Genomic DNA, 21,957 nt, shown 5'->3' on the forward strand with positions numbered 1-21,957 from the left:
AGGAAATATATAATATATTTATAGAGGATTTCTATCCAGAAGGGTTGAAACCATAAAGGATGGATGATTAAAGCATTGGCATTCAGTTACCTAGAAAATTTAGCAATTCAAATACTTTATGTGAAAACCGAATTAAAACTGTAATTGATACATGGCTAGTTCATAAATAGAAAATGACCATTGGTTGCAGGTTTTTTTATTTCAGGGAATATTCACTGTCCCCATAAAGGAGTCACTCTTGCTTATGTTGAAAATCATACTCTCTTCTACCCATTTGTCTTAGAGTGTGTGCTCTGCAGAGTAAATGTACGATTCTTTAAAAACTGGTACCGTGAGCACTTGCAGCCTTACAGGGGTTAAGAACAAAAGCAATTACCAATTAGTCAGACACCTGAAACTCAGGAGCAGCTCCCATCAAGTACTGGCTAAAGGCTTAGGTTTGGGAGCCAGACCTTGATACAAGGTATCTAACCTCCCTGGGCCTCAGGTTCCTCATCTGTAGGAAGAGATCTGTTTTAGGGCATTGTGAGGATTACACGAATTAATACAAAGTGCTCTAGAAAGAAAGCAGTCAATGCGCTATTTTTATGGGGCAATCAGTGAGGTGAATGCCTGTCGTAAGCGGCCATAAATCATGGATATAATTTCTTATTAATTTTCGAGAAGCCTTGGGGAATCAGAAAACAGTCTCTCCATCATGCAAAAGAGATTAACGAGACTGAGTAATTAGATCCAAAAAGAGCTAATTTGATATGGTGGAAAAAAATAACAAGAACCTAAAACGGCTTCTCCAGAACGAGAGGAAAGCCATTAAGGGGTTTTGTCACAGGACATAAAGCTTTTAAAAGCTTTAGCCTCTCAAAGTTCAAGGTGAATATGAAAGTTGCTTTGATTTCAGCTGAAAGGAAGGCTGGAATCGGATTAAGCAGTTGTTGGGAACAGTTAGATTTAGCGAACGGGCATTTAAATACACACAGATGTTTAGATTTCTTTAAAACTTGTTGAAAATGGTACATCTCTTTTAAATTCGCCTATTAGAGACCAGTAATTATGTTTTGTAGAGACGCTTTCTTTAAAATAGAAAACCTCACAAAGGGGTGTGAAAACATGCTGAAATCTCGTTTTCGAATGTGTGTCCGTGAGAAATTGGTCTGCTGGGATCGCGCACGCACTGCCTGCCTGCCTGCCTGCCACAGGCAGGAGAATGGGTAGGTTCCCTGTGCTAGCCGTGCACAGATGCTGGACCTGTAAAGTGACGGCAAAAGCCACAGGCTGCTGTAAACTGGAGTCCTGTTTCTGGCTTGAAAATAGTTGTTTCTTATTTAGAAGGAGCGTGCCTACTCGTGCCGCTTCGTTTACTGAGCTCACCTGTAACAGAAACGGCCTGCAAAGTGCCTTCTTCACCCTTATCCACCAGGAGACTTGGCAGGTGACCTGCCACCATTCACTGCCCCCTGCCCAGACCAGCCCGTGGTGCTTTCTATTGCTGTGTGGTGGGGAATCCGCGAGCGGGAGGTGGTGGGGCGGGGACAGAGCATTTTGTTGGTGTGTTTTTATTTAGAAAGGGAAGGGAAGAAGGAAGGGAAGGGAAAGGAAGAAGGAAGGGAAGGGCAGACGGAAGGGAAGAAGAAAGGGAGAGGGAGAGGAAGAGGAAAGAAGGAGGGAAGGGAGGGAGGGAAGGAAGGAAGAACAGTTAAACAGTCCATTTATGATAGAAATATTAGAAGTTACATATCAACAAAAAGAAAAATGTCTAATTCTACCACTCAGAGAAAACCATTGTTACCATCTTGACATATTTTTTCCAGACATTTTTAAGCCAGGTTTGCATTTTTTATTTTATACTTTTTATCTTTATTGCTTTTCCAGCCTTTGAAAGCTGGAAACATTACAAATGTGTATAATGTAGAAAGGAATAGTCCCCATATCCTCAACCTCCAGAAATCATCACTGGGGACATTTTAATTCTGCTTAGGCAGTAACCCTCTCCTGCCTCTATTGGTTTGTCCTTCTCTTAAAACTTGTAGCTAGTTTTACTTAACCGGATTTTTCCCTTTTAAACTTTTTTCTTTCCTTGGCTTCAGCCCCTGCAAACTTTTTTTTTTTTTTTAATTTTTGGATAGAGAATTTTGAACATGCACAGAAGTAGACAGAATAGTATAATGAAACTCCTTGTTCCCATCACCCAACCCTGGCAACCTTAAAACAGCGGCCAGTTCACCCCATTCACACCCCACCCACCCTTAATGATTTGGACCTGCTAACTGCATAACCACCTTCAAGGGTCCTTCTTGGCCCCTCTGACTTTACTCTCTTTTGGCATCGAGGAAAGACCAAACGCCTGCCCTCCCGCCCTCAGAGCTTTGCGCGAGCCTCTGCTCCACGCTCTGTCCCAGGCCTGACCGGCTGACCTGGGCTTTCCCCACTCACTTCTGAAAGGCCTGGAAATTCCCAGACGTTGGGTGTGCCAGCCTCCCATGTTCAGCTCCTCATTCTCTTTCCTGTTAATGAAGGAGGCCATTGCTCAAATCATTTGGAAGGGGAAAAGTGGAATTTACTACCTGGGTGTTCCTCTTCCATGCTGTTCATATAAATTTAAACTTAGATTCCTGAGAATTAGATTGGACATGACAAAAATTGCTGTGTGGGCAGTTTAGTTGAGTACTTGCAGATTGATAGAGCCCTTTGTAATGATGAAGGAAAAAGGCTCTCTAAGCTGCTTAGTTCCAAAAGGTGAGCTCACCAGTTAAGGAGTTTGCACCTGAAGGTCCTCATTAACCCTTTGCTGGATGGCAAAAAGAAAATTAAAAGAAGCAGTGTGCGGACTCTTCAACTCCTGGCCCTCAGGAGGATCTGAGAAATCCTCGTGTACAGCCCCCTCCTCATACATGGGTACCTTGCGCTGCATTCAGATTTACTTGCCCCAGAATGTTTCACTTTGACTCCTTTTAAGTTTATGAAATATCCTCAAACCATTGCCACGTCATGGCCGTGGAGTACTGCCATGGCTTGCTGTACCAGTGGTCAACTTTTGTGTTTGATTACATAACCAGATACCGCACAGAACTGGAAGACGTCAGAGTTTGAGTTGTCTCTCTTACCCAATCGGTGTTTCCACCAAAGTGAGGGAATTTGCTTACCCCAACTAAAAGATGGAGTTTATTGTGTGGCTCCAAGGTGAGCCAAGCCCGGTTGTTCCTCAACCGTGAATCTGTCTCTCAAATGCAACGGGCCAGACTAAGGCCAGGGCCTGCATGCTGGCTGAGTGTGCCGCCCTGAAGGAGGCCCTGCAGTTCTGGGGAAGTCTAGACAGCAGAGAGTCCCTTTCTCTCAGTTCTCTCTGTTGGATTACCCTTTCTGAGCTCTCAGCACACAGTTTTCTATTGCTCTTACGACCCATGTTGTTGGGAAGACTGACCACAGGGGCAAGAGGGTGACCCAAGCAAGAGCATCATTTTCCCATCACGTAGGCTGGATGGAGGCCAGTCTGTGCGATGGGAGATCCAGTATGGGTTGGCATCTATCGATGTGTCTTACAGGTTATGCTTCTTTGCATCCTCTGTGTTTGTTCACCAAGCATATTACTTCACTGAAGGATTGACTGAATTCGTTTGCCTGGCAGCACCATTCCTAAGAGTTCTTCTTGGCTGCCTTTCAGTTCAGTATGACCTCAGACGGCCTTCGCAGAACCGTGATACGCAGAGGGAAGAGGTGATAAAGTGAGAAGGTGGTATATTCACTTCTCTGCTGGAAACTCTCCAGTGGTTTCCCACAACACTGGAAACAAAATCTAAATGCCTCGTCCGGCCCAGCAGGGTGTCTCTCATCAAGGCCCCATCTACCTCACTAGCCTTCTAGGTTCCAGGTCTCCCCTTCTTTCTCCACCGTCCCGTCGACACAACCAGCTTGCTACTGCCTTTGCCCCTTCGCTCCGGTTATTCTGCCTGCCATGCACTCCCCCATGCCATCGTGTGACGTGGTCCTTTTGAGAAACACAGGTCTCCGTTTTTTCCCCTGGAGAGACCTTCATGAACTAAATCGGAGGTGATCCCCAGGCATCCTCATCCCCTCAGCCTGTTTTATTTTCTTCACAGTCCTTTTTACTGTCTTAAGTTCTCTTACCATTTATTTGTTTGCTTCTTGTCTTTCTCTCCCCACTAGAACGTACGCTCCCTAAGAGAAGGGACCTTATCAGTGTTGTGTACTTGTATGTCCCCAGTGCCTGGAAAAGTACTTGGCACGTAGTGGGAGCATGATAAGTATCTGTTGAATGGCTAATTGAATGAATGAAGGTGCTTATTAGGAGGATGCTGAGGATTATGAGGGGATTCAAAGCCAAGCCATATGGTAATTTAGCTTGAAGGAGAGAAGATCCAGGGGGCCCCGTGCTATCTGACTATTTCAAAGCCAGTGCCAACCCAAAAGCAGAGCCCAGCCCTGCTGGAAGAGATCTCCCCCTGCACTCATTTCTCTCAGTCACGTTGCTGTCCTCTAAGAGTTGGGCTTGTTCTAGGCAGCCCCATGGGGTGGAACTGAGCCAAAAAGTAGAAGCTGTAGAAAGACATGTTTTGGCTCTAAAGGGGGCGATGATTTTGATTGGCGTTGCCATCCAAGGATGGAGTGGACTATGCTGAGAAGTAGTGATTTCTAAGTCACCTGAGGTGTGCAGGCATAGGTTGCTCTCACTCTGGGAGGACCTGGTGTGGGGAGGACTCTGCACAGTCAGACCAGGCAGCATTTACGGCCCCTTTCAACCCGGACGGGCCATGAATCTGCCCTATGTTTTTGTCATTTCCTGATTCGTTCAGTAGACATCAGACACTGACTCTGTGCTTGGCCCTCTCCCTGCCCTTCGTGCCGATGACAGAGGGTGGGGGAGATATCTCATGACCAACTTTCAGGAAGTGGTGAAAGTGGGGCTGGTGGGGGTGGGGGGGGTGGTGCATGGGGAGTGTCGTGCTGTAGAAAGACACAGGAGAGGAGGTGAACCTGGCCTAGGTCATCAGGGAGTAGGCTTATGCACTAGTCTGTGGGACGAGTAGGAATCGTCAGGAAGAGAAGCAGGGTGACAGGGAGGTTTGCATTTTGGAAAGAGTGTTATCTTCAGCGTGGAAAGTAGGTCTGACAAATGTCAGGGAGAGCAACAAGGGGGTTGTTAGATCTTCCTTCGAAGGAAAAATGGTGGCCCTGGCCACAGTGGGGACGGTGGGAAGAAGAGAGACCAGCCGACTTAGGGGAGAGAGTTCAGAGTGATTGATTGACACGGGCTGAGTAAGGCGTAGTTTCTTGTAGGTTTAGGCAGTGATGGTGCCCCTTTTAGTTTAGGGGAGGTGATCCCACTTCGTGGGATGGAGAGCACAGGAAGAGACATAGTGACTTTCAGAGGTGTGAGTGTGAGGTGCCTGTGGGACAGCTAAGTGGCATGTCAGTCTGGAGCTCAGAGAAATCGAGGTGGGGGCACAGAATAAGGAGACCAGAGCACAGAGATGAGGCTTGAACTCCTGGGAATGGCTGAGACATTAGGGAGAAAGTGGAATGGACAGAGAAGGCAACCCAGGGCAAAGCTCGAAGGCACACCAACGTGTAAGGGACAGGAGAGGAAGAGGAGCCTGAGAAGGAGCAGTTGCACTGTTAGGCTCACACCCAGAGCCAAGGGAGCGGGGGTCAAGGAAGGAGACATCACTAGGTCTCCGATGCCCTGTAAGGTCAGGCCAAGTCAGGCCTAAAAAGTTTTGTCTTTAGCAACACAAAGGCCATTAGCGACCCAGACAAAAGCAGTTACTTTTTTGCTGCTGAGGTACACATGGCAGTGTTGTTGCCTGACATTCTGGATCAAAACAAGCGTCAAGAAGAGCCTCTGGGTCAAGAGGGGCCTCTGTCACCGCTCTTTGGTCTTAGCAGTGGGTAAAAGTGAATTCAAGTGACCCAGGTCTGGAAGGCCCTGGTCTCACATCTCACGGGGGTAGCCTGATCCGTCCCCGCCCATAATAGACACAGCCCTTTCAGGTACTGAGGATAGTGCCTCTGCTGCCAGCCAAGGAAGACCCACTATAAGCTAGGAGCTTAGAAAGGAATAGCTGGACCTTAAGGACTCACAGTTGAATAGAACTGAACTTGATGACTTTGTAGTTGTTTTACAGCTGGCTCTGCTGCAGGTGGCGAAGGGGAGTGGCGGTAGGAACCAAGAGACTGCAGGGACAGAAATGTGGCTGGGGGCAAGGCTGAGGAGAGTCCCCAGCAGGCCTTCTGGGTTCCATGGCCAAGAATGGCTTCTATTGAATCTGCCAAGAGATGGGGAGAGATTTTGAGCTGTGGCCCCTTGAGATGAAAAATTGGGATGTATTGTCTTGTCTTGGAGTTTAGGGGGCTGGGGGTGATCAAAAGAGCAAAGTCTCTGAACCTGGTTTTGAATGCAGGGGTTATTACTAGGCAGATAATCTTGGACAGATGACTTGGAGCCTCTTTGAGGCTCAGATGATTCATCCGTGAAATACAGTTTATGTGCCTGTGTCAAAGTTAGGTCAGTGTATGTGGAGCCCTTGGGCACAAAGTAGACATGAAACGGTCACTACTACTGTCCTTATTATCATTTCTTTAAAAAAAAATTTTAACATTTATTCATTTTTGAGGGACAGAGAGAGACGGAGAGTGAGTGGGAGAGAGGCAGAGAGAGAAAGAGACACAGAATCCGAAGCAGGCTCCAGGCTCTGGGCTCCAAGCAGCCAGCACAGAGCCCAGCGCGGGGGCTTGAACTCACGGACCACGAGATCATGACCTGAGCTGAAGTTGGGCACTTAACCGACAGAGCCATCCAGGCGCCTCTCCTTATTATCATTTTTATGATTGTCATTGTCAGTATGTGTTCATACAGCCGTTACTGACTTCGGAGCACTTGCACATGTTCTCACTGAAGCGACAGCTGACTTCAGCTCCACTCGCCCCCAGATAGAAGGGTGTGTAACCTTCCTCTGTCATAGTGCTGGTAATACACTGTCACCACATTGTCGTATCTGCCAACCCCAGGAGACCATGAGCACCTTAAACAGAGGAATCACCTCTCATGGATGCCCGGAGCCAGAGTAAACCAGAGGCTTCATTTCTGTGTGTCGTGGATCCTTGTGAGGAAGCACTTTCCCATGACAAGAACTCCTCAGAAATAGAGCAAGTGGCTTCAAGACGTGAGCTCCCCCAACCCTTGAGGACATGTCAGGGGCCACTGAGCAGGGATGCTGTTGGAAAGTGACTGAACTGGCTGGGAGGCTGGCTTAGACAAGGTGGTTTTTAAGCCCTTGTCTTAACCTTTTAAGACAAGTTTCTATTTATGTTTTAATTGGATGAAGCACTTGTGATGTCCTCTCTGCTTCATTCCAAATGTATTCATGTTAATATTGAGGCACCACTGAGCAAAGCCAGTCCAGCATGGCCGGCCTTGGGGACTTTGCCTCCACCTGCTTCCCCAGCTCTTGAAAACCATCAGGGCTTCCCTTAGCCCCACTAGATGAAAACTTTTGATGTAAAACATATTTTAAAGAATACTTTTATATGGAGGGACTCTGGGTGGCTCAGTCAGTTGAGCGTCCAACTTTGACTCAGGTCATGATATCACGGTTCGTGAGTTCGAGCCCCGCGTCGGGCTCTGTGCTGACAGCTCGGAGCCTGGAGCCTGCTTCGGATTCTGTGTCTCCCTCTCCCTCTGTTCCTCCCCCACTCGCTCTCTGTCTCTCTCTCTCTCTCTCTCTCTCTCTCTCTCTCTCTCTCAAAAATAAATAAACATTAAAAAAACAATTAAAAAATTTTATTAAAAAGATGAATACTTTTTTATGGAAGACAGTATTCCTTAAAAAAACATCAAATTGATCCTAAATGGTTTGGCAGCATATGATCCAGAATGTTCTGGATTTATATTTTCTCTTTCATGGAATAAAAACTGCAGTGCCACTACCTCAAAAGTTCTGCAAGTTCACATTATGTAAATATATGTAATAAAATATTTACTTAGGGTTTCCACAAAAAAGGTCCAAAGGAGAAAATAAGAGAGCTTCTCTTTGCTGGTCTTAGAAGCTCTGCTGGGAATTCTGAGTGAAATTTAAGCCTCTGAAATATGTTTTGATTGGCCTCCTTCATGTTTTATCTCCTGTAATGAACTCTTTGTCAGTTTGTCAATTTTGACTAAGGACAGAAAGTTCATGTGTAGTAACAACACACAGACCGAATTTAAAATTATGGCTTATATCATGATGTAATAATCCTCTCTTTTCCTTTAGTCAATATTTACCTGTTAGGCCAATATATTATAATTCTGAGTTCAAAAGAAGACACTTTATTTTACCTTCCCCAAGTGTTGGTTTTAGATACTTGTAATATCAAAATTGGAAACTGAGCTGTCTGAGACTCTTGGCCACATTCTCTTAGGGTTGAGTTCCTCGATCATCACAGGGCAGGTGTCCCTGCTCCCAGTGACCCAACAGCACAGCTGCGTGGCTCTCAGAGTGAGGCCGCTGAACTCTGAGCCACACTGGTTTCTCTTTCCAGACAGCCCTCTCCTCTGTGGGAAGTAGGTCTATTATATTATCCCACAGCAGCCGGGATCTCTTAGACGGACTTAGGTTTTCCCTCATGTATTAATGCTACAGGCATGGGCGGAAAGACCCAACAAACGCCCTGTAGGAGGGTGGTCCCTGAGTGCGAGGCAGATGAGGAATGGGGAACCTTAAATTCTGTTCTTCCCCTGAACCCCTTATTTCAACCACCCCATGCTTGAACGATTTTCCATTTTAAAAAACTACAGGAAGAATGGTCTCCTCCAGCGAGGAAGGAATAAGAGGATAATCAATAGCTCCAGAATGTGCAGATAAAATGTGTGATACTTTCGGACTGATTGTCTAGGCAACCAGAGGAGCAGGTAGTGATGTGTTCGGAAGCTCTTCTGAGTCAACTTGGGTATCAGTCAGGACTCTTCCTGTGAGTCATAACTGAAAGGGAACTGATTGATTCATGAACTGCCAAGTCCATAAGTAGGCTAGTTTCAAGTTCAGCTGGATTCTGGAGTTCAAATGAGGTCATAATGATTCTCCCTTTTTTTTCCTAGACCTATTATTTTCTATATTGGCCTGATTGTGTGGCAAAGATGTTTCCTTGGCAGCTCCAGACTTACAATGTTCCTTGGTGTCGGGGGTCCCAGAGAGAGATCCTTTCTCCTGAAGTTACTATGAACAAGGATAGGATATAGTAGAATGACATCATGCATATATTTAAATTTAATCAAATTAGGGGCTCCTGGGTGGCTCAGCCAGTTGAGCGTCCAAACTCTTTTTTTTTTTTTTTTTTTTTTTGTTTAAATTTTTTTTCAACGTTTATTTATTTTTGGGACAGAGAGAAACAGAGCATGAACGGGGGAGGGACAGAGAGAGAGGGAGACACAGAATCGGAAACAGGCTCCAGGCTCCGAGCCATCAGCCCAGAGCCTGACGTGGGGCTCGAACTCACGGACCGTGAGATCGTGACCTGGCTGAAGTCGGACACTTAACCGACTGCGCCACCCAGGCGCCCCGAGCGTCCAAACTCTTGATTTCAGCTCAGGTAAGGTTCTCACGGTTCATGAGACGGAGCCCCACATCGGGCTCCGTGCTGAACGTATAGCCTGTTTAAGAGTCTCTCTCTCCCTTTGCCCCTCCCCCCATCTCGCCCTCTCTCTCTCTCTCATTAATTAATGCAAATTCATCTTTGTGTTGATATCATCAGTGTGCCTCTGTCTGCCCATGATGCGCTCGTCATACTACACGCTTACTTTGCATGCGTACGCTTCTTTTGTATTCTGTCCATGCTGCCCATTTTCATATGCATACGTGTGTGTGTGTGTAATCACATATGCTACGTGTGTGTGTGTGTGTGTGTGTGTGTGTGTGTGTATAATCACATATGCTACATGTGAGAGATGCTTTACGGGACGTTCAAGAGTAAACCTTAAATTTACAACCTAACCATTCCCTCAACCCCACTTTAGCTGTAATCCCACCAGCCTATGCCATCCGACCATCTCTCTGGCAGAACTGTTAGGGAAGGCAGGGCCTGCTGAAAACCAGCTCTACCAGGAAGGGAAAGGGCAATTCTGAAAGGGGAAGAAAGTAGGTCTTTCACCAGAAGGGAAAAGACTACAGGCAAATAAGTCAATTATTGATTCGTTCACTCAACAAGTATTTATTGAATGCCTATGGTTTGTCAGGCATCCTTCTAGGTATTGCCCCTACGCCAGTGAAATTTACACAGAAGGTTCTGCCTTGCTGGAGCTTACGCTATAGGGAGAGAGGAAGGCAGTAAATATGTAAGCCAATAAAGATGCGCTGTGGTATCTGGCAAGATGAGTGCCCTGAAGGAAAGAGCATGGTCATCATCTTCATCTACGGATCAGGTGCTTTGACGGGTAGAAGAAACAGGTAGAAGAAACAGAGGGCAGAGAATCTCTTCTTGTTCTGGGATTCTCTTTCAGTTGATCCTTAGAAGGTAAGGAGGGTTTTGATAGGCAGATCCTGTTGAGATGATCCCAAACATAAGAAAAAACATGAGCCAAGCAGACATCTCAGTGGGATGAGGTAGGGTATATTCTGGGAATGGAAAGAGGTTTCCCAGGACAGCCACATAATAGAGATGTGGAGGGGGAAGCTGGAAGGCCTGGCATGGCAGGCTGGGGTGAGACTAAGTGAAGACATGGTTTACAGGCTAAAGAGTGGCATCACCAGGTCCATGGCCGAGAAGATTCTAGGCAGCGGTGTGCAGGGCTAGGTGAGAAGAGGCCGTATCGAGGCAGGAAGGCCAGGTGTAGATCTCCACATAAAGGCTGTGGTCAGAATGAGCAGGAAGAGCCGAGAAGTCAGAGGCAGAGTCTCCAGAGTTCGGGGATTCTCTCACTTCCAGTCGCCTGAAAGGGTTTGTTCACTGTCCAAAATGAGTCTTCTTTTGCAAGTCTGCTGATGTTTACAAAGACAAGAGGCCTTTGGAAATGGGAAGCATCTCGTGAAGATGGCTAATGTTGCTTCCTGGGGATAAAAATCTCACCATCTCACTAAACAGTGAGGAAAGTAACCATGCAAAGCACAGGGGGCAGCGGATTGCCCAGCAGGACTGGAAACGGGGGCCTGCACCTCAAGTCGCGTGGCCTCAGAGAATGCCATGCATTCTTGGGAAGGATTCCTGGGAGGGATGGCTGTCGCCTTCCGTACCCCACTGATCAGCCTTCTTCTGCATTTACAGGCAACTTCGAAGTGGGGGTTCACATTGCTGACGTCAGTTACTTTGTTCCTGAGGGATCCCCTCTGGATAAAGTAGCTGCTCAGAGAGCCACGAGTGTCTACTTGGTTCAGAAGGTAAGCACCGGTCTCCAGTTTCTTGGATTAAAAAAACGTTCTATTTAGTCTGCGTCCTTTGTTTGTTTCTCTTTTCTTAAAAAAAAAAAAAAAATGAGGAACAGCTATCTTGTCTGAACATCTTTTCTCACATCCAGTGAGGTCTTAAGAAAAGGTTTTCTTTGGAAAAGTGCTTCCCCTCTGTGGTTGCAGGTTTTCATTCTATATTCAAAAAGAACCAAACTGAAGAGATACCAGGGCAGGACACGGGGGCACATCTGAAGTTTCAGAGCAGCCCTGCCTCCCAAGTGACTCAGACAGGTGCCCATGTTCGGAAAGAAATGAGGAAAAGGAACTGCCTTCAAACTCTTGTTCCAGAGTAGGGCTGTGCACACTCAGCCCATATGAGCCACAGTTTTTATGAAGTTTTTTTTTTTTCTAACCCAGCCACATGCGTTCATTTCGGTAATGTCTATGGCATTGTCACACTAGAGCAGGAGAAAGGAATGAAAACACCTTTTGAGAAAGTTTCATCCCCTGACCTGCCCTTGACAAGATAATCTGGAGTCTCAGAGATGGAAAAACATTTCATCGAAGAAGATATACGGATCACAAATAAGCATATGAGAAGATGCTCCTCATCATATGTTATTAGGGAAACGTAATTAAAATAACAGTGTGATACCACCAAAAAACAAACAAACAAACAAAAACCCAGGAACTATTCAGTACCCATCAACTCTAGAGCGAACAAGGAAATTTTGGTATAGTCGCACGGTAGGACTCTAGATTGACAACCACAGAGAAGCCTGGTGAACGAAACCAGGCACAAGAGTATGCAGCATGTGAGTCCATGTGTATAAAGTTCAAAGACGGGCAGAGTGAACACAAGTCAGAATAGTGGTCACGCTTGAGAAAAGAGGGCCCGAGTAGCGGGGGGACAGCTAATGATTCCTGATCTGGGTGCTGATTACGTGAGCTTTCAGTTCGTGAAAATGCACACTTACGTTTTCTGACTTGTGCACTTGTGCGTGTGTGTGTGTGTGTATCATACCTAAATAAAAGTGTTTTCATTTTGAAGCTTTTGTGGGGATGACTTTCTCTCCACTCTGGCTCCTTCTAGTGTAGGTATCCGGCCTACTCAAACAAAGGAACAACATCAAAAGCCAGGTCCCTCGCTCACAGCTTGGCCCTCCTGAGAACCCAGCTCTGATATTTGTACATTGTTTACACTTAATGTAACCTCAGGTTGGAGACATCCCATCCATACCTCCCACCTAAAAGTGCAGTGGGCCAAATCCGGCCCAAGGCCTCTTAGGGAAAGGGAGATAAGACTCCAGAACCCCTTGTATCTACAAACTATAATGTTATGATGGGAAGAGAAACAGAAGTAGCAATCGCTTAGACTTTGAAGACCACATAAAGTGAATGATGTGAATTGTTCTCTCCACGCAGACAAGTTTAACTCTGTTCTTCAGATTCACATATTTAGGAATTCTAGCCGCAGTTAGAAGTTCTTTGTCCAAGCACGTGGCTTTCTCTTATCTAGCTGTTGCATTCTCCTTTTATAACCAGGAATTATGTTTCCAAAACCAAAAATGGAAAAATAAAATTGGGTTAAATAACTAAGCACATTTCCTTTCCTATTCTCTTTACTTTGGTTTTGTGATTGTCACAGTTCTAGAATTTGTCTTTGGGACTGCAGTGTTGGGGCTCTGCTGTTGAGCTCTCAAAGCGGGGAGCTGAGTGGAGGAAGGGCCGGTGTGCCCCTGAGCAGCCCGCAGCTTGGCGGGAGCGAGCAGCGCCTGCCCACAACCTTGGACAGCAGCTGTGCATTCTGATTCCTTTGAACCACGACTCTGACCTTTCTTCCTACTCATTTTTGTTTCTTGAAGGACTGTGTCCAGGAACTTTTCTACTGTTTTCACTTCACTTTGCCTATAAAGGTCTTCTTAAAAGCTGGATGCGCTGCTTTCCTCTTCCTCCAGATTCTCTGCTTTCTCATTTGGCAGAATTTCTCCCAACTTCATCAGATGAGGGAAGGAGGGTGTAGGTTGGGGGAGGGGGCCGGGCGATTTCCCATCTATAGGGAATGTGGCACTGATTTCTTTTCATTCAGGGCTACTGGCTTATGAGTAACTGACATCAGAATTACAGGCCAAGCTTGATTTGGGGAATTATTGCATAGATTAGGAATATACAGTAAAACAGATATTGGGTCCAAATAGCATTTTACTGTCTTTAAAATGAAATCCTTTTTGTTGGGATTTTATTCACAGTGTTAAGTATTTGGTTACTCTCATGACCAACAGGGCATACTCAGGAGAACAGATCAATTGGAATAGTGTCCATTTAAGTCCCATGAAAAGACACACTCTTTCTTTTTGACAAAAATCAGGTATCTGCCCATTAGGGGACCAACCATCTAACTTTAGGCCTGTCCTCCTCAGAAGGACGTGACATCTACCCAGTAAATGTCTCCTGGCTGTCTTCCCTGAGCGGGAATTACAATGAAACTGTAAAATGTAAGGTGATTTTTAAAAATAAGTGAATTAAGTTTTAAAAGTAAAAGAAACCCTAAACAGTTGAAACCTAAACCTGAATTGTCTGCCCGTTGGCCGGAGCAGTCGTGTTATTTTAGGTGTGAAACAGCTCAAATGAAAGCTTGCCCATAAATCTCTACGCTATTTTATTGGTGCTGCTTTATAATAGAGATCAAAGATTGGGGCTGGAAGCCTGTCTTAACGTGGAGTCCAAAGAGTTTTAAGATGTTCCTCTCTGACCCCAGCAGGTTGTCAGAGTGTTGATGTTTTGTTAATGTCAAACTGCGCAGCAGAGTTGATCAGATTCGGAGTTCGTGGAAGTGTTGATATGAAAAAGGAAACTCTTTCAACAGAGATGTTGGCTGGCAGATATCAATTCCCTTTAGGTTGTTGCAGTGTGTGAGTGGGGGGCCAGCTGTACCTTCCTGCTAAAACCTTGAAGTCCTCAGAGAAGAGGAGAAAAACTCCCTAAGTTCCCAGGCTCCGGCAGCCAATGGGCTCTCGAGGGTGTGAGGGAGTTTGGGAGCCAGCGGAGACCCGGGCTGGAAGGGGCAGGAGACCCCCCCACCCCCGCTTGCCCCTTCCCGGCTGGGTCGCTGACATCTGGCTCCCTTGAGCTTCAGTAGCCCCCCTGCTGCTGCTAGTCCCTCCTGTTCCTCTTTGCATGGATGATTGATTCTTCCCCTCTGTGGCCCTTTCCGTTGGTCACAGGGCTGTCCTGGCTAACCCGTTGCTGAACTTGGCCAGCCTGCCCGCTGTGGCTTTAGCAGATGTTTCTGCTCTCTGAGGCTAATATAAGATTTTATAGTCTGGATGGTACCCCCACCCAGCTGCCTTGGGCAATGGCGTATTTACCCAAATGATCAGTTTCTCTCAAGTCTCCCAAGCCCTAGTCCAGAATGCTTAGAAAGTCAGTGTCCTGTCACCATGTCCCTTTTTTTCCATGACAGCTTTTAAACTCTGCCCTGATTCAACGTTAATGCTGGCCCGAAGCATGCTTACGGAGACTTAGAACCCTTTAAGTCCCTTTCCTTCTCCAATGCCTGAAGGGCTGTCGATCTTCATCCAGTTCGTATTTGTTGAGGCCCGGCTGTGTGCCAGGTGGCAGGTGTGTAAAGATGAGGGAGATGCTGGTCCTGCCCTGGGGAAGTCAGAGGAGGTGGGCACGTAACGAGCACTTACAGTACACCGGGCCCCCTGCGGTTACGGAAGTAGTCTGGGAGGTGGGGAGCACTAGGGAGGACAGAGAAGTCGTACCTGCCCGGGCTGGTGGTAGGAGAGGAGCTTCCAAAAGAGCCAAGACGCCTCACGACAAAATCGAGTTTTGAGCAGCGTTTCAAATTTTAAGTCAAAAATTTCGAGGTAGACACGTGGGGAGAGAGGGCATTCCAGGCAGTGGCTCAACGAGGAACAAAGCAGTTTGGAATTTCTGGAGTAGAAATTGCAGGAGCCAAAAGCTGAAGTTACAAAGAGAGGCCTGGAGTGGCAAGCTGAGGAGTGTGGACTTCATCTTGAGGGCAAGTAGGGAAGGGACGTGGTCTCCTTTATTTCAGGGAGAAAGTCACCTTGGCAACCATGTGGTTGAAGAACAGTGAGGCCAGAGGGAGGAAAATTGTTATCAGGACCAGAGCCCTTTCCCTCAGCTGTGGCCCCTTGAGGCTTTGAGGAACCACCCCAAAGTAGGCGGGGAGTTTTGCTCATAGAATTTTAGGAGAGTTGACCAACATGCTGGTGTCCAGCTGGACTCCAGGAGAACTAGAGCAATAGGTGTCTTCGGCCTGGTGCCAAAATGGACATCCTGAGCAAGGAGCCCCTGGCTGCTTCCCCTCCCATCCAAGAATCCGTATCACACAGCAAGGGGTGGGACTGGGTACCCGGGAAGTTGGCTTCCCCATGATGTCTCTGATTTCTCCTCTGAGATGGAGGCCCTCTGCCAGCTTCTCTTTGAGAGCTTTTGGCCTCCGTTGACCCTTGGCCACTGAACACAGAGACGGAGGGTTCAGGCTTTACTGGACACCTCTCCGCCCCGTTGCAGGTGTTTGGGCCCTCCCTCGTTAGCAGGACAAGCAAAAAAATCAGACTGTCAAATTCAATTCATCAGCTATTGGAAAGGTAAAGGCCATGTGTCCTGCTGTAAATGGGTTTGCAGATTACCATTGGGTGGAGTAGAGTAAGGAGATGCAGAAGTATGGAGAATAATAAGGAAACCTTACCCAGAATAATTTCCACTCCAGAACTCTGCTGCCGGTTTAGAAGACTATTCGGGTATAATCCAAGAGAGATGAACGTGGCCACACTTGAACAGTGGAAGACGGAGAGGAGAGAAGACTCATTTGAGAGAGATTTAGACGTAAAACCTACAGATTCTGGGAACTGATTGGTTGTAGCAGGCGGAGGAGAGTGGAGAAATCACAAGATAACACCCAATGGTGTTCTGTGTGTGTGTGTGTGTGTGTGTGTGTGTGTGGTTTTGTTGTTGTTTGCTTGCGTGTTTAACTGGTAGCAGGGTGCTGCTGCTCTTAACAGAGATAGGAAACATAGTCATAGCAACAGCATCCCCCTGATGCGTAAGTGGTTGCATGATGCTGTGACAGCCAGCAGTTTCTCACCCTCCGGAGGGACCTTTCTTCTCTTTTCCTCTTGTTCGATGTGTCCTGCACTCACCACCCCTGCCTGGGAGGTTGTCCAGGCGCTGTGTGCAGATGTCACAGAGCCGACGAGCATGCGTAGACCACAGACTCTGGTCCAGGTGGGGCTCCCCTGAAACAGCAGGACTTGTATTCGAGGAAGCAGCTTATTGAGAGGGGCTGCCTGTGTCTCTGGTCCTCCTCCCACGGGGATCCCTGCTGTGCTGTGCGCACCTGACACGTGTGTCACGGGGTCATGGAGCGCATTGCCAGTGCCCCCGGCAGAAATCGGGGCCAGTGCCCCCGATTTATGAGAGGCCACGACGTGCCAAACCACGGATGTGATTGTAATATCTTCTTCATCCCTTCATCCCTTCTCTTCTTTGAAAGAGAAATAACCATCTATTTGCAAAACTGCATGGGCATAATGACTTCTCTCAGAATACCGTCTGAATTCTGCCCCACCATCTGGTGAAAGTTTATTAAAAGGAATGCCCTTTAAAAACTAAAGATAATTACACTACCTGAAAACGTTTTCAAGTTTAGCTTCTTCATGAGCACTTAGGTTCTTTGGCATTTGAATATTAAAATGTTGTCCTCTGTATAAGAAAAAAAGATACGAAGCAGTGTTTCTAACCTGGGCGGCCACTGGGTGTGCCAGTAGTGTCTAGGAGAGGACAGTCAAAACAGTTTGTCTTCTACTTAAAATGCTAGCTGTCTATGAAATTCTTGTGTCAGGTTGTTTAAATAGAAGTCCACCATGGATTTCATAAAATGTTTAACGTGATGCAATAAACAGTAAACACGGAAAGAATAAGTGATTCATTCCCTGGGCAGAAGTCAGTCATTTGCAGACAAGGTGCCCGCTGTGTGTCAGGTACGAGATAGACGGGCACAAGAGCTGGTGCTCATTCCTGAAGATTCCAGGGTGCGGTGGGAAGGAGAGGCATGGAAAGAAGTAACGAGGATGTGTGAAGAGCTACAGAAGTGTCACAAGAGAGCTGGGAGAGTGGAATAAGTGGCTGCTTAGGACGGCCTCAGATCCTTTTCGAAAGAGCTGCAGGGAGGGGGGACGGGAAGTATACGAAACACCATACATCCTCCCTTGGGGGAATCTGGATATGCCTTTGAGGGATGATGATGAGCCGAATCTTCGAGGATGTGCAAAAGTTGGCCAGATGTAAAACATCCAGAAAGATGTCCCAGAGAGAACAATCTTGGCAAGACCTAGAACGGTGAGCAGGCCTGGCAGGTGAAGGGTGTGCGGTGAGTGGCCCTGCTGAAGGGGAAGGCCTCGCCGGGTGACCGAAGGACCTGGTGGGCCGCCACGGGATGGCCAGTGAGCGGACTTGTATTGAGCATCTTAAGTATTGTTTTGCCAGTAAGGAAGCCAAGGCTCAGAATTCCACTAGTTTGCCCAGGGTGTACAGGAGGTGGTGGGCCCAGGATTAGACTTCAAGTCTGTGGGGCCTCAAATTCTTTACTCTTTTTTTTTTTCAACGTTTATTTATTTTTGGGACAGAGAGAGACAGAGCATGAACAGGGGAGGGGCAGAGAGAGAGGGAGACACAGAACCGGAAACAGGCTCCAGGCTCCGAGCCATCAGCCCAGAGCCCGACGCGGGGCTCGAACTCACGGACCGCGAGATCGTGACCTGGCTGAAGTCGGACGCCTAACCGACTGCGCCACCCAGGCGCCCCAATTCTTTACTCTTTTAACTGCGCTGTGCTCCTGATGAGTATGGACTTTACTCTGCTGTTTACTGATCTTTAGACGTGTGTGTGTGTGTGTGTGTGTGTGTGTGTGTGTGTGTGTGAGTGATAAAGGCCTTTTCTGCAAATAAAACATAACCTTAAACTCTAATATGTAAGAACAGATCAGGTTGTATTTCATTAGCTTAAATTTCTTTCATACTTAAATGTGTAAGACTTATGAGATCAACTCAAGAAAGCAGTGGCTTTTTCTTAATAAGCTTTTATTTTAGACTCATTTTAGCCATAACAGAAAAGTTGCGAAGACAGTACAAAGAGGTCCTACTTCCCAGTTCCCCCAGTGTTAACATCTTATATTACCCTAGGACATTTGTCATAACTAACAAGCTGACACTGGGAAATTACTATTAACTAAACTCCATACTTTATTTGGATTTTACCAGCTTTTCCACCAATGTCTTCTTTTGGGTTCACTCCAGGATACCACATTGTATTTAATTGTAGTGACTTTTCTTTTGACAAACACAAAGTCAGGAATTGCATTATGTTCGCATGTGCTCAGCTTTGTGATTCAAAATAAGATAGTGCCTTGAACACTTGAAAGAAACACTACTATATGTAAAGAGGTATTAAGCCCTGGGCTACGAGCATGCCAGGCATGCCGGGAGAACAGCCTACTACTGAAATACAATTGGTATAATTATCAGATAATGCAGGGCAGAGAAGAATCCCAGAATTCACACACAACAAATTTGATTTAGTCTATCTTAGCTTGGGCTGTCATAATACATACTATAGGTGGCTCAAACAACAGACATTTATGTTTTCACAGTTCTGGGGAGTAGAAGTCCTAGATGAGGGTCCCAGCCAGTTCGGTTCATAGTGAGGACTCTTCTGGCTTGTAGATGGCTGTGTCCTCACAGGGCCTTTTTTCTGTGTCGCTGCAGGGCAGGGAGAGGAGAGTTACCTCTCTCTAACGGATCAGAGCCCCACCCTGTGACTTCATTTAACCTTAATTACCTCAAGACCCTGCCTCCAGTGCGGGGACATTGAGGGCTAGGGCTTCCCCATAGGAATTTGCGGGGGTGGGGGGACAGTTCCATCCATAGCAGAATCCAAAACCTGAAATGATGGGAAATCTTTACAATCTCGTCCCAAGACAGTGTGGTCTTGAGACTTTCTCCATTTTGCACCTTACGTGTATGCAGGTAAAGATGTATTATCTTGTAAAACACCGGATACCTGAAAGACAATGTTAAATATGTAGATCATATTTTAACACTCATTAAATAAGTTAAAGAAAATGTAGTGTCATCTGAACAGATGGTATAAAAGCAACGGCAAGGAAAAGAAAAACATCAAAAATGATTGTCTTACAAAAAGCTGTTACCAAAAGTTTTCGGGTGGTCATTAGATTTTACACAGGTGTTTAAAAAAAATACCGCATCCTTCAGAATAATGCCAGGTAATGCCATACAATTATTAATTATTTGTTACTGGTGTGGGCCATGAGTTCTAGAATTTACATTTCCATACCAAAGGTTATTTACTGTATTGAAACAGGGTACAGGTACAGTCACCTCACAGAGTAAGAAACCACGGGGAGTGTTGAAAAAGGGCTGCTACTGTGGCTGGTTTAGTTTGGGAGGGGAGTGGATGGTAATCAAGAAAGGTGCGGAAGAAGGAATAGATTAAAGGGAGGAGAGAGCGAGATCCAGGTAGAGATACTGTGTTCATCTTTGGAACTTTAGAGAAAACAAGTAGCATTCTGGGACAGCTGTGAAGTCATCATTTTAAAGTAAGTTGAAGAGAATTTTTTTTTTTAATTAAAGAAGGTATACCACTGGATCAGTTTATTATGGACTAGAAAGATCAATAAAGGGAAGAAATCATTTGGGCTTAAAGAACTGCAAAATGAGTGATCAGTTGATCCTAGCATTCTCCTAGGAAACCTGTGATACTTTGTTGGAGTATCCCTGCTGATGTTCCGACATGTGGTCTGGTCAGCTGCGATATTACTTTCAATCACGAAAGCACCGGTTCTGCAATTTTATTTTGGTGAAACCCCGTCATGAGTTTACACTCAGCCCTTGGGTTCTTTTATTGTTCCCAGATTTTTTGGCAAATCATTGATAAACACAACTGTGTATTTTGAAAGTGTGAAACGATTGCCAAGATGAAGTTAAGGAATACATGCACTGCCTCTCACGGTTAGGTCTTGTGTGCGTGGGGTGAGAATGCTTCAGGTTTACTGTCAGCAAACTTCAAGTGTACCGCATCCTGCCATTAACCGTAGTCACCATGCTGTACCTTAAGATCCTCAGAACTTACTCATCGCGTAACCGAAAGTACGTGCCATTTGATCTCTATCTCCCCATTTTTCGCCCCCCAGCCCCCCAGCCACTGCCATGTAAATGATACCATACGGTATTTGAGATCCTGTCTGGCTTATTTCACTGAGTATAGTGCCCTCCCAGGCTCATTCATGCTGTCACAACTGGCAGGAGTTCCTTCTTTTTTTATGGATAATAATATGCCATAGTTTATGTGCATGTACACATTGTCTTTATCCCTTCATCTGTCAACAGACACTTGGGTTGTTGCCATGTCTTACGGTTGTGAATAATGCTGCCGTGAGCATGAGAACACAGATATCTCTTCAAAGGACTGATTCCATTTCCTTGGGGTATATACCAGGAAGTGGGGTTACTGGATCAAATGGTAACTCTGTTTTTAATGTTTCGAGGGACCTCTATACTGTTTTCCGCTATGGCTCTACCAATTTAGATCCCCCCTCAATAATGTATGAGTGTTCTCTTCTCTCCACATCCTCACCACCCTCTGTTATTTCTTGTCTTTTTGGTAATAGCCATCCTAACAGATGTGAGATAATTTACCAGTCCCACTTACAACAGCATGAAAAACAATAAAATACTTAGGAATGCATTTAACCAGGAGGTAAAAGTTGTGTACACTGAAAACTGTAAGACGTCCATGAAAGAAATTGATAAAGGCACAAATAAGTGTAAAGACAGGCATCCTGTGTTCTTGGATTGGAAGAATTAATATTGTTAAAATGCTCATACTCCCCAAAGTTATATACAGATTCAGTGTAATCTCTATCAAAATTCCAGTAGCAGTTTTCACAAAAATAGAAAATCTATCCTAAAATTAATACAGGACCACAAAGGACTATGAGTAGCTAAAGCTATCTTGAGGCAGAAAACAAAACCACAGGCATCACACTTCTCATTTCAAACTATGTTACGAAGCTACAATAACCAAAACAGCAGGGTACTAGTATAAAAACAGACACATGGATCAGTAGAACAGAACAGACAGCTTGGAAATAAACCCATGTACATGTGGCCAACTAGTCTTTGACAAAGGTGCCAAGAGCATACAAGGGGGGAAAGACCGTCTCTTCAATACATGGTGCTGAGAAAACTGACAGCCACATGCAAAGAATGACACTGGACACCCATCTTACACTGCACACAAAAACTAACTTGAATTAGGAGCACCCGGTGGCTCTCAGTTAAGCATCCCAACTCCCAGTTTCAACTCGGGTCATGATCTCACGGTTCGTGAATTTGAGCCCCACATCAGACTCTGCGCTGACAGCGTGAAGTCTGCTTGGGATTCCCTGTCTCGCCGTCTCTCTGCCCCTCCCCTGCTCGTGTGTGCATGCTCATATTCATTCATTCTCTGTCTCTCCCTCTCTCCCTCTCTCATA

General features: G+C 46.0%; 1 protein-coding gene across 4 annotated transcripts in view; it reads left to right on the forward strand.

The window, feature by feature from the left end:
* Positions 1 to 21,957, forward strand: part of DIS3L2 (DIS3 like 3'-5' exoribonuclease 2) — a 348,656-nt gene that overhangs the window by 229,709 nt on the left and 96,990 nt on the right. For all 4 annotated transcript variants that reach the window (XM_043578169.1, XM_043578167.1, XM_043578168.1 and 1 more), the window contains one exon: positions 11,248 to 11,360. In XM_043578169.1, coding sequence (XP_043434104.1) covers positions 11,248 to 11,360 — 113 coding nt within the window. The remainder of the gene's footprint in view (positions 1 to 11,247; positions 11,361 to 21,957) is intronic.

This window comes from Prionailurus bengalensis, chromosome C1 (assembly GCF_016509475.1).
Source record: "Prionailurus bengalensis isolate Pbe53 chromosome C1, Fcat_Pben_1.1_paternal_pri, whole genome shotgun sequence".
Taxonomy (NCBI): domain Eukaryota; kingdom Metazoa; phylum Chordata; class Mammalia; order Carnivora; family Felidae; genus Prionailurus; species Prionailurus bengalensis.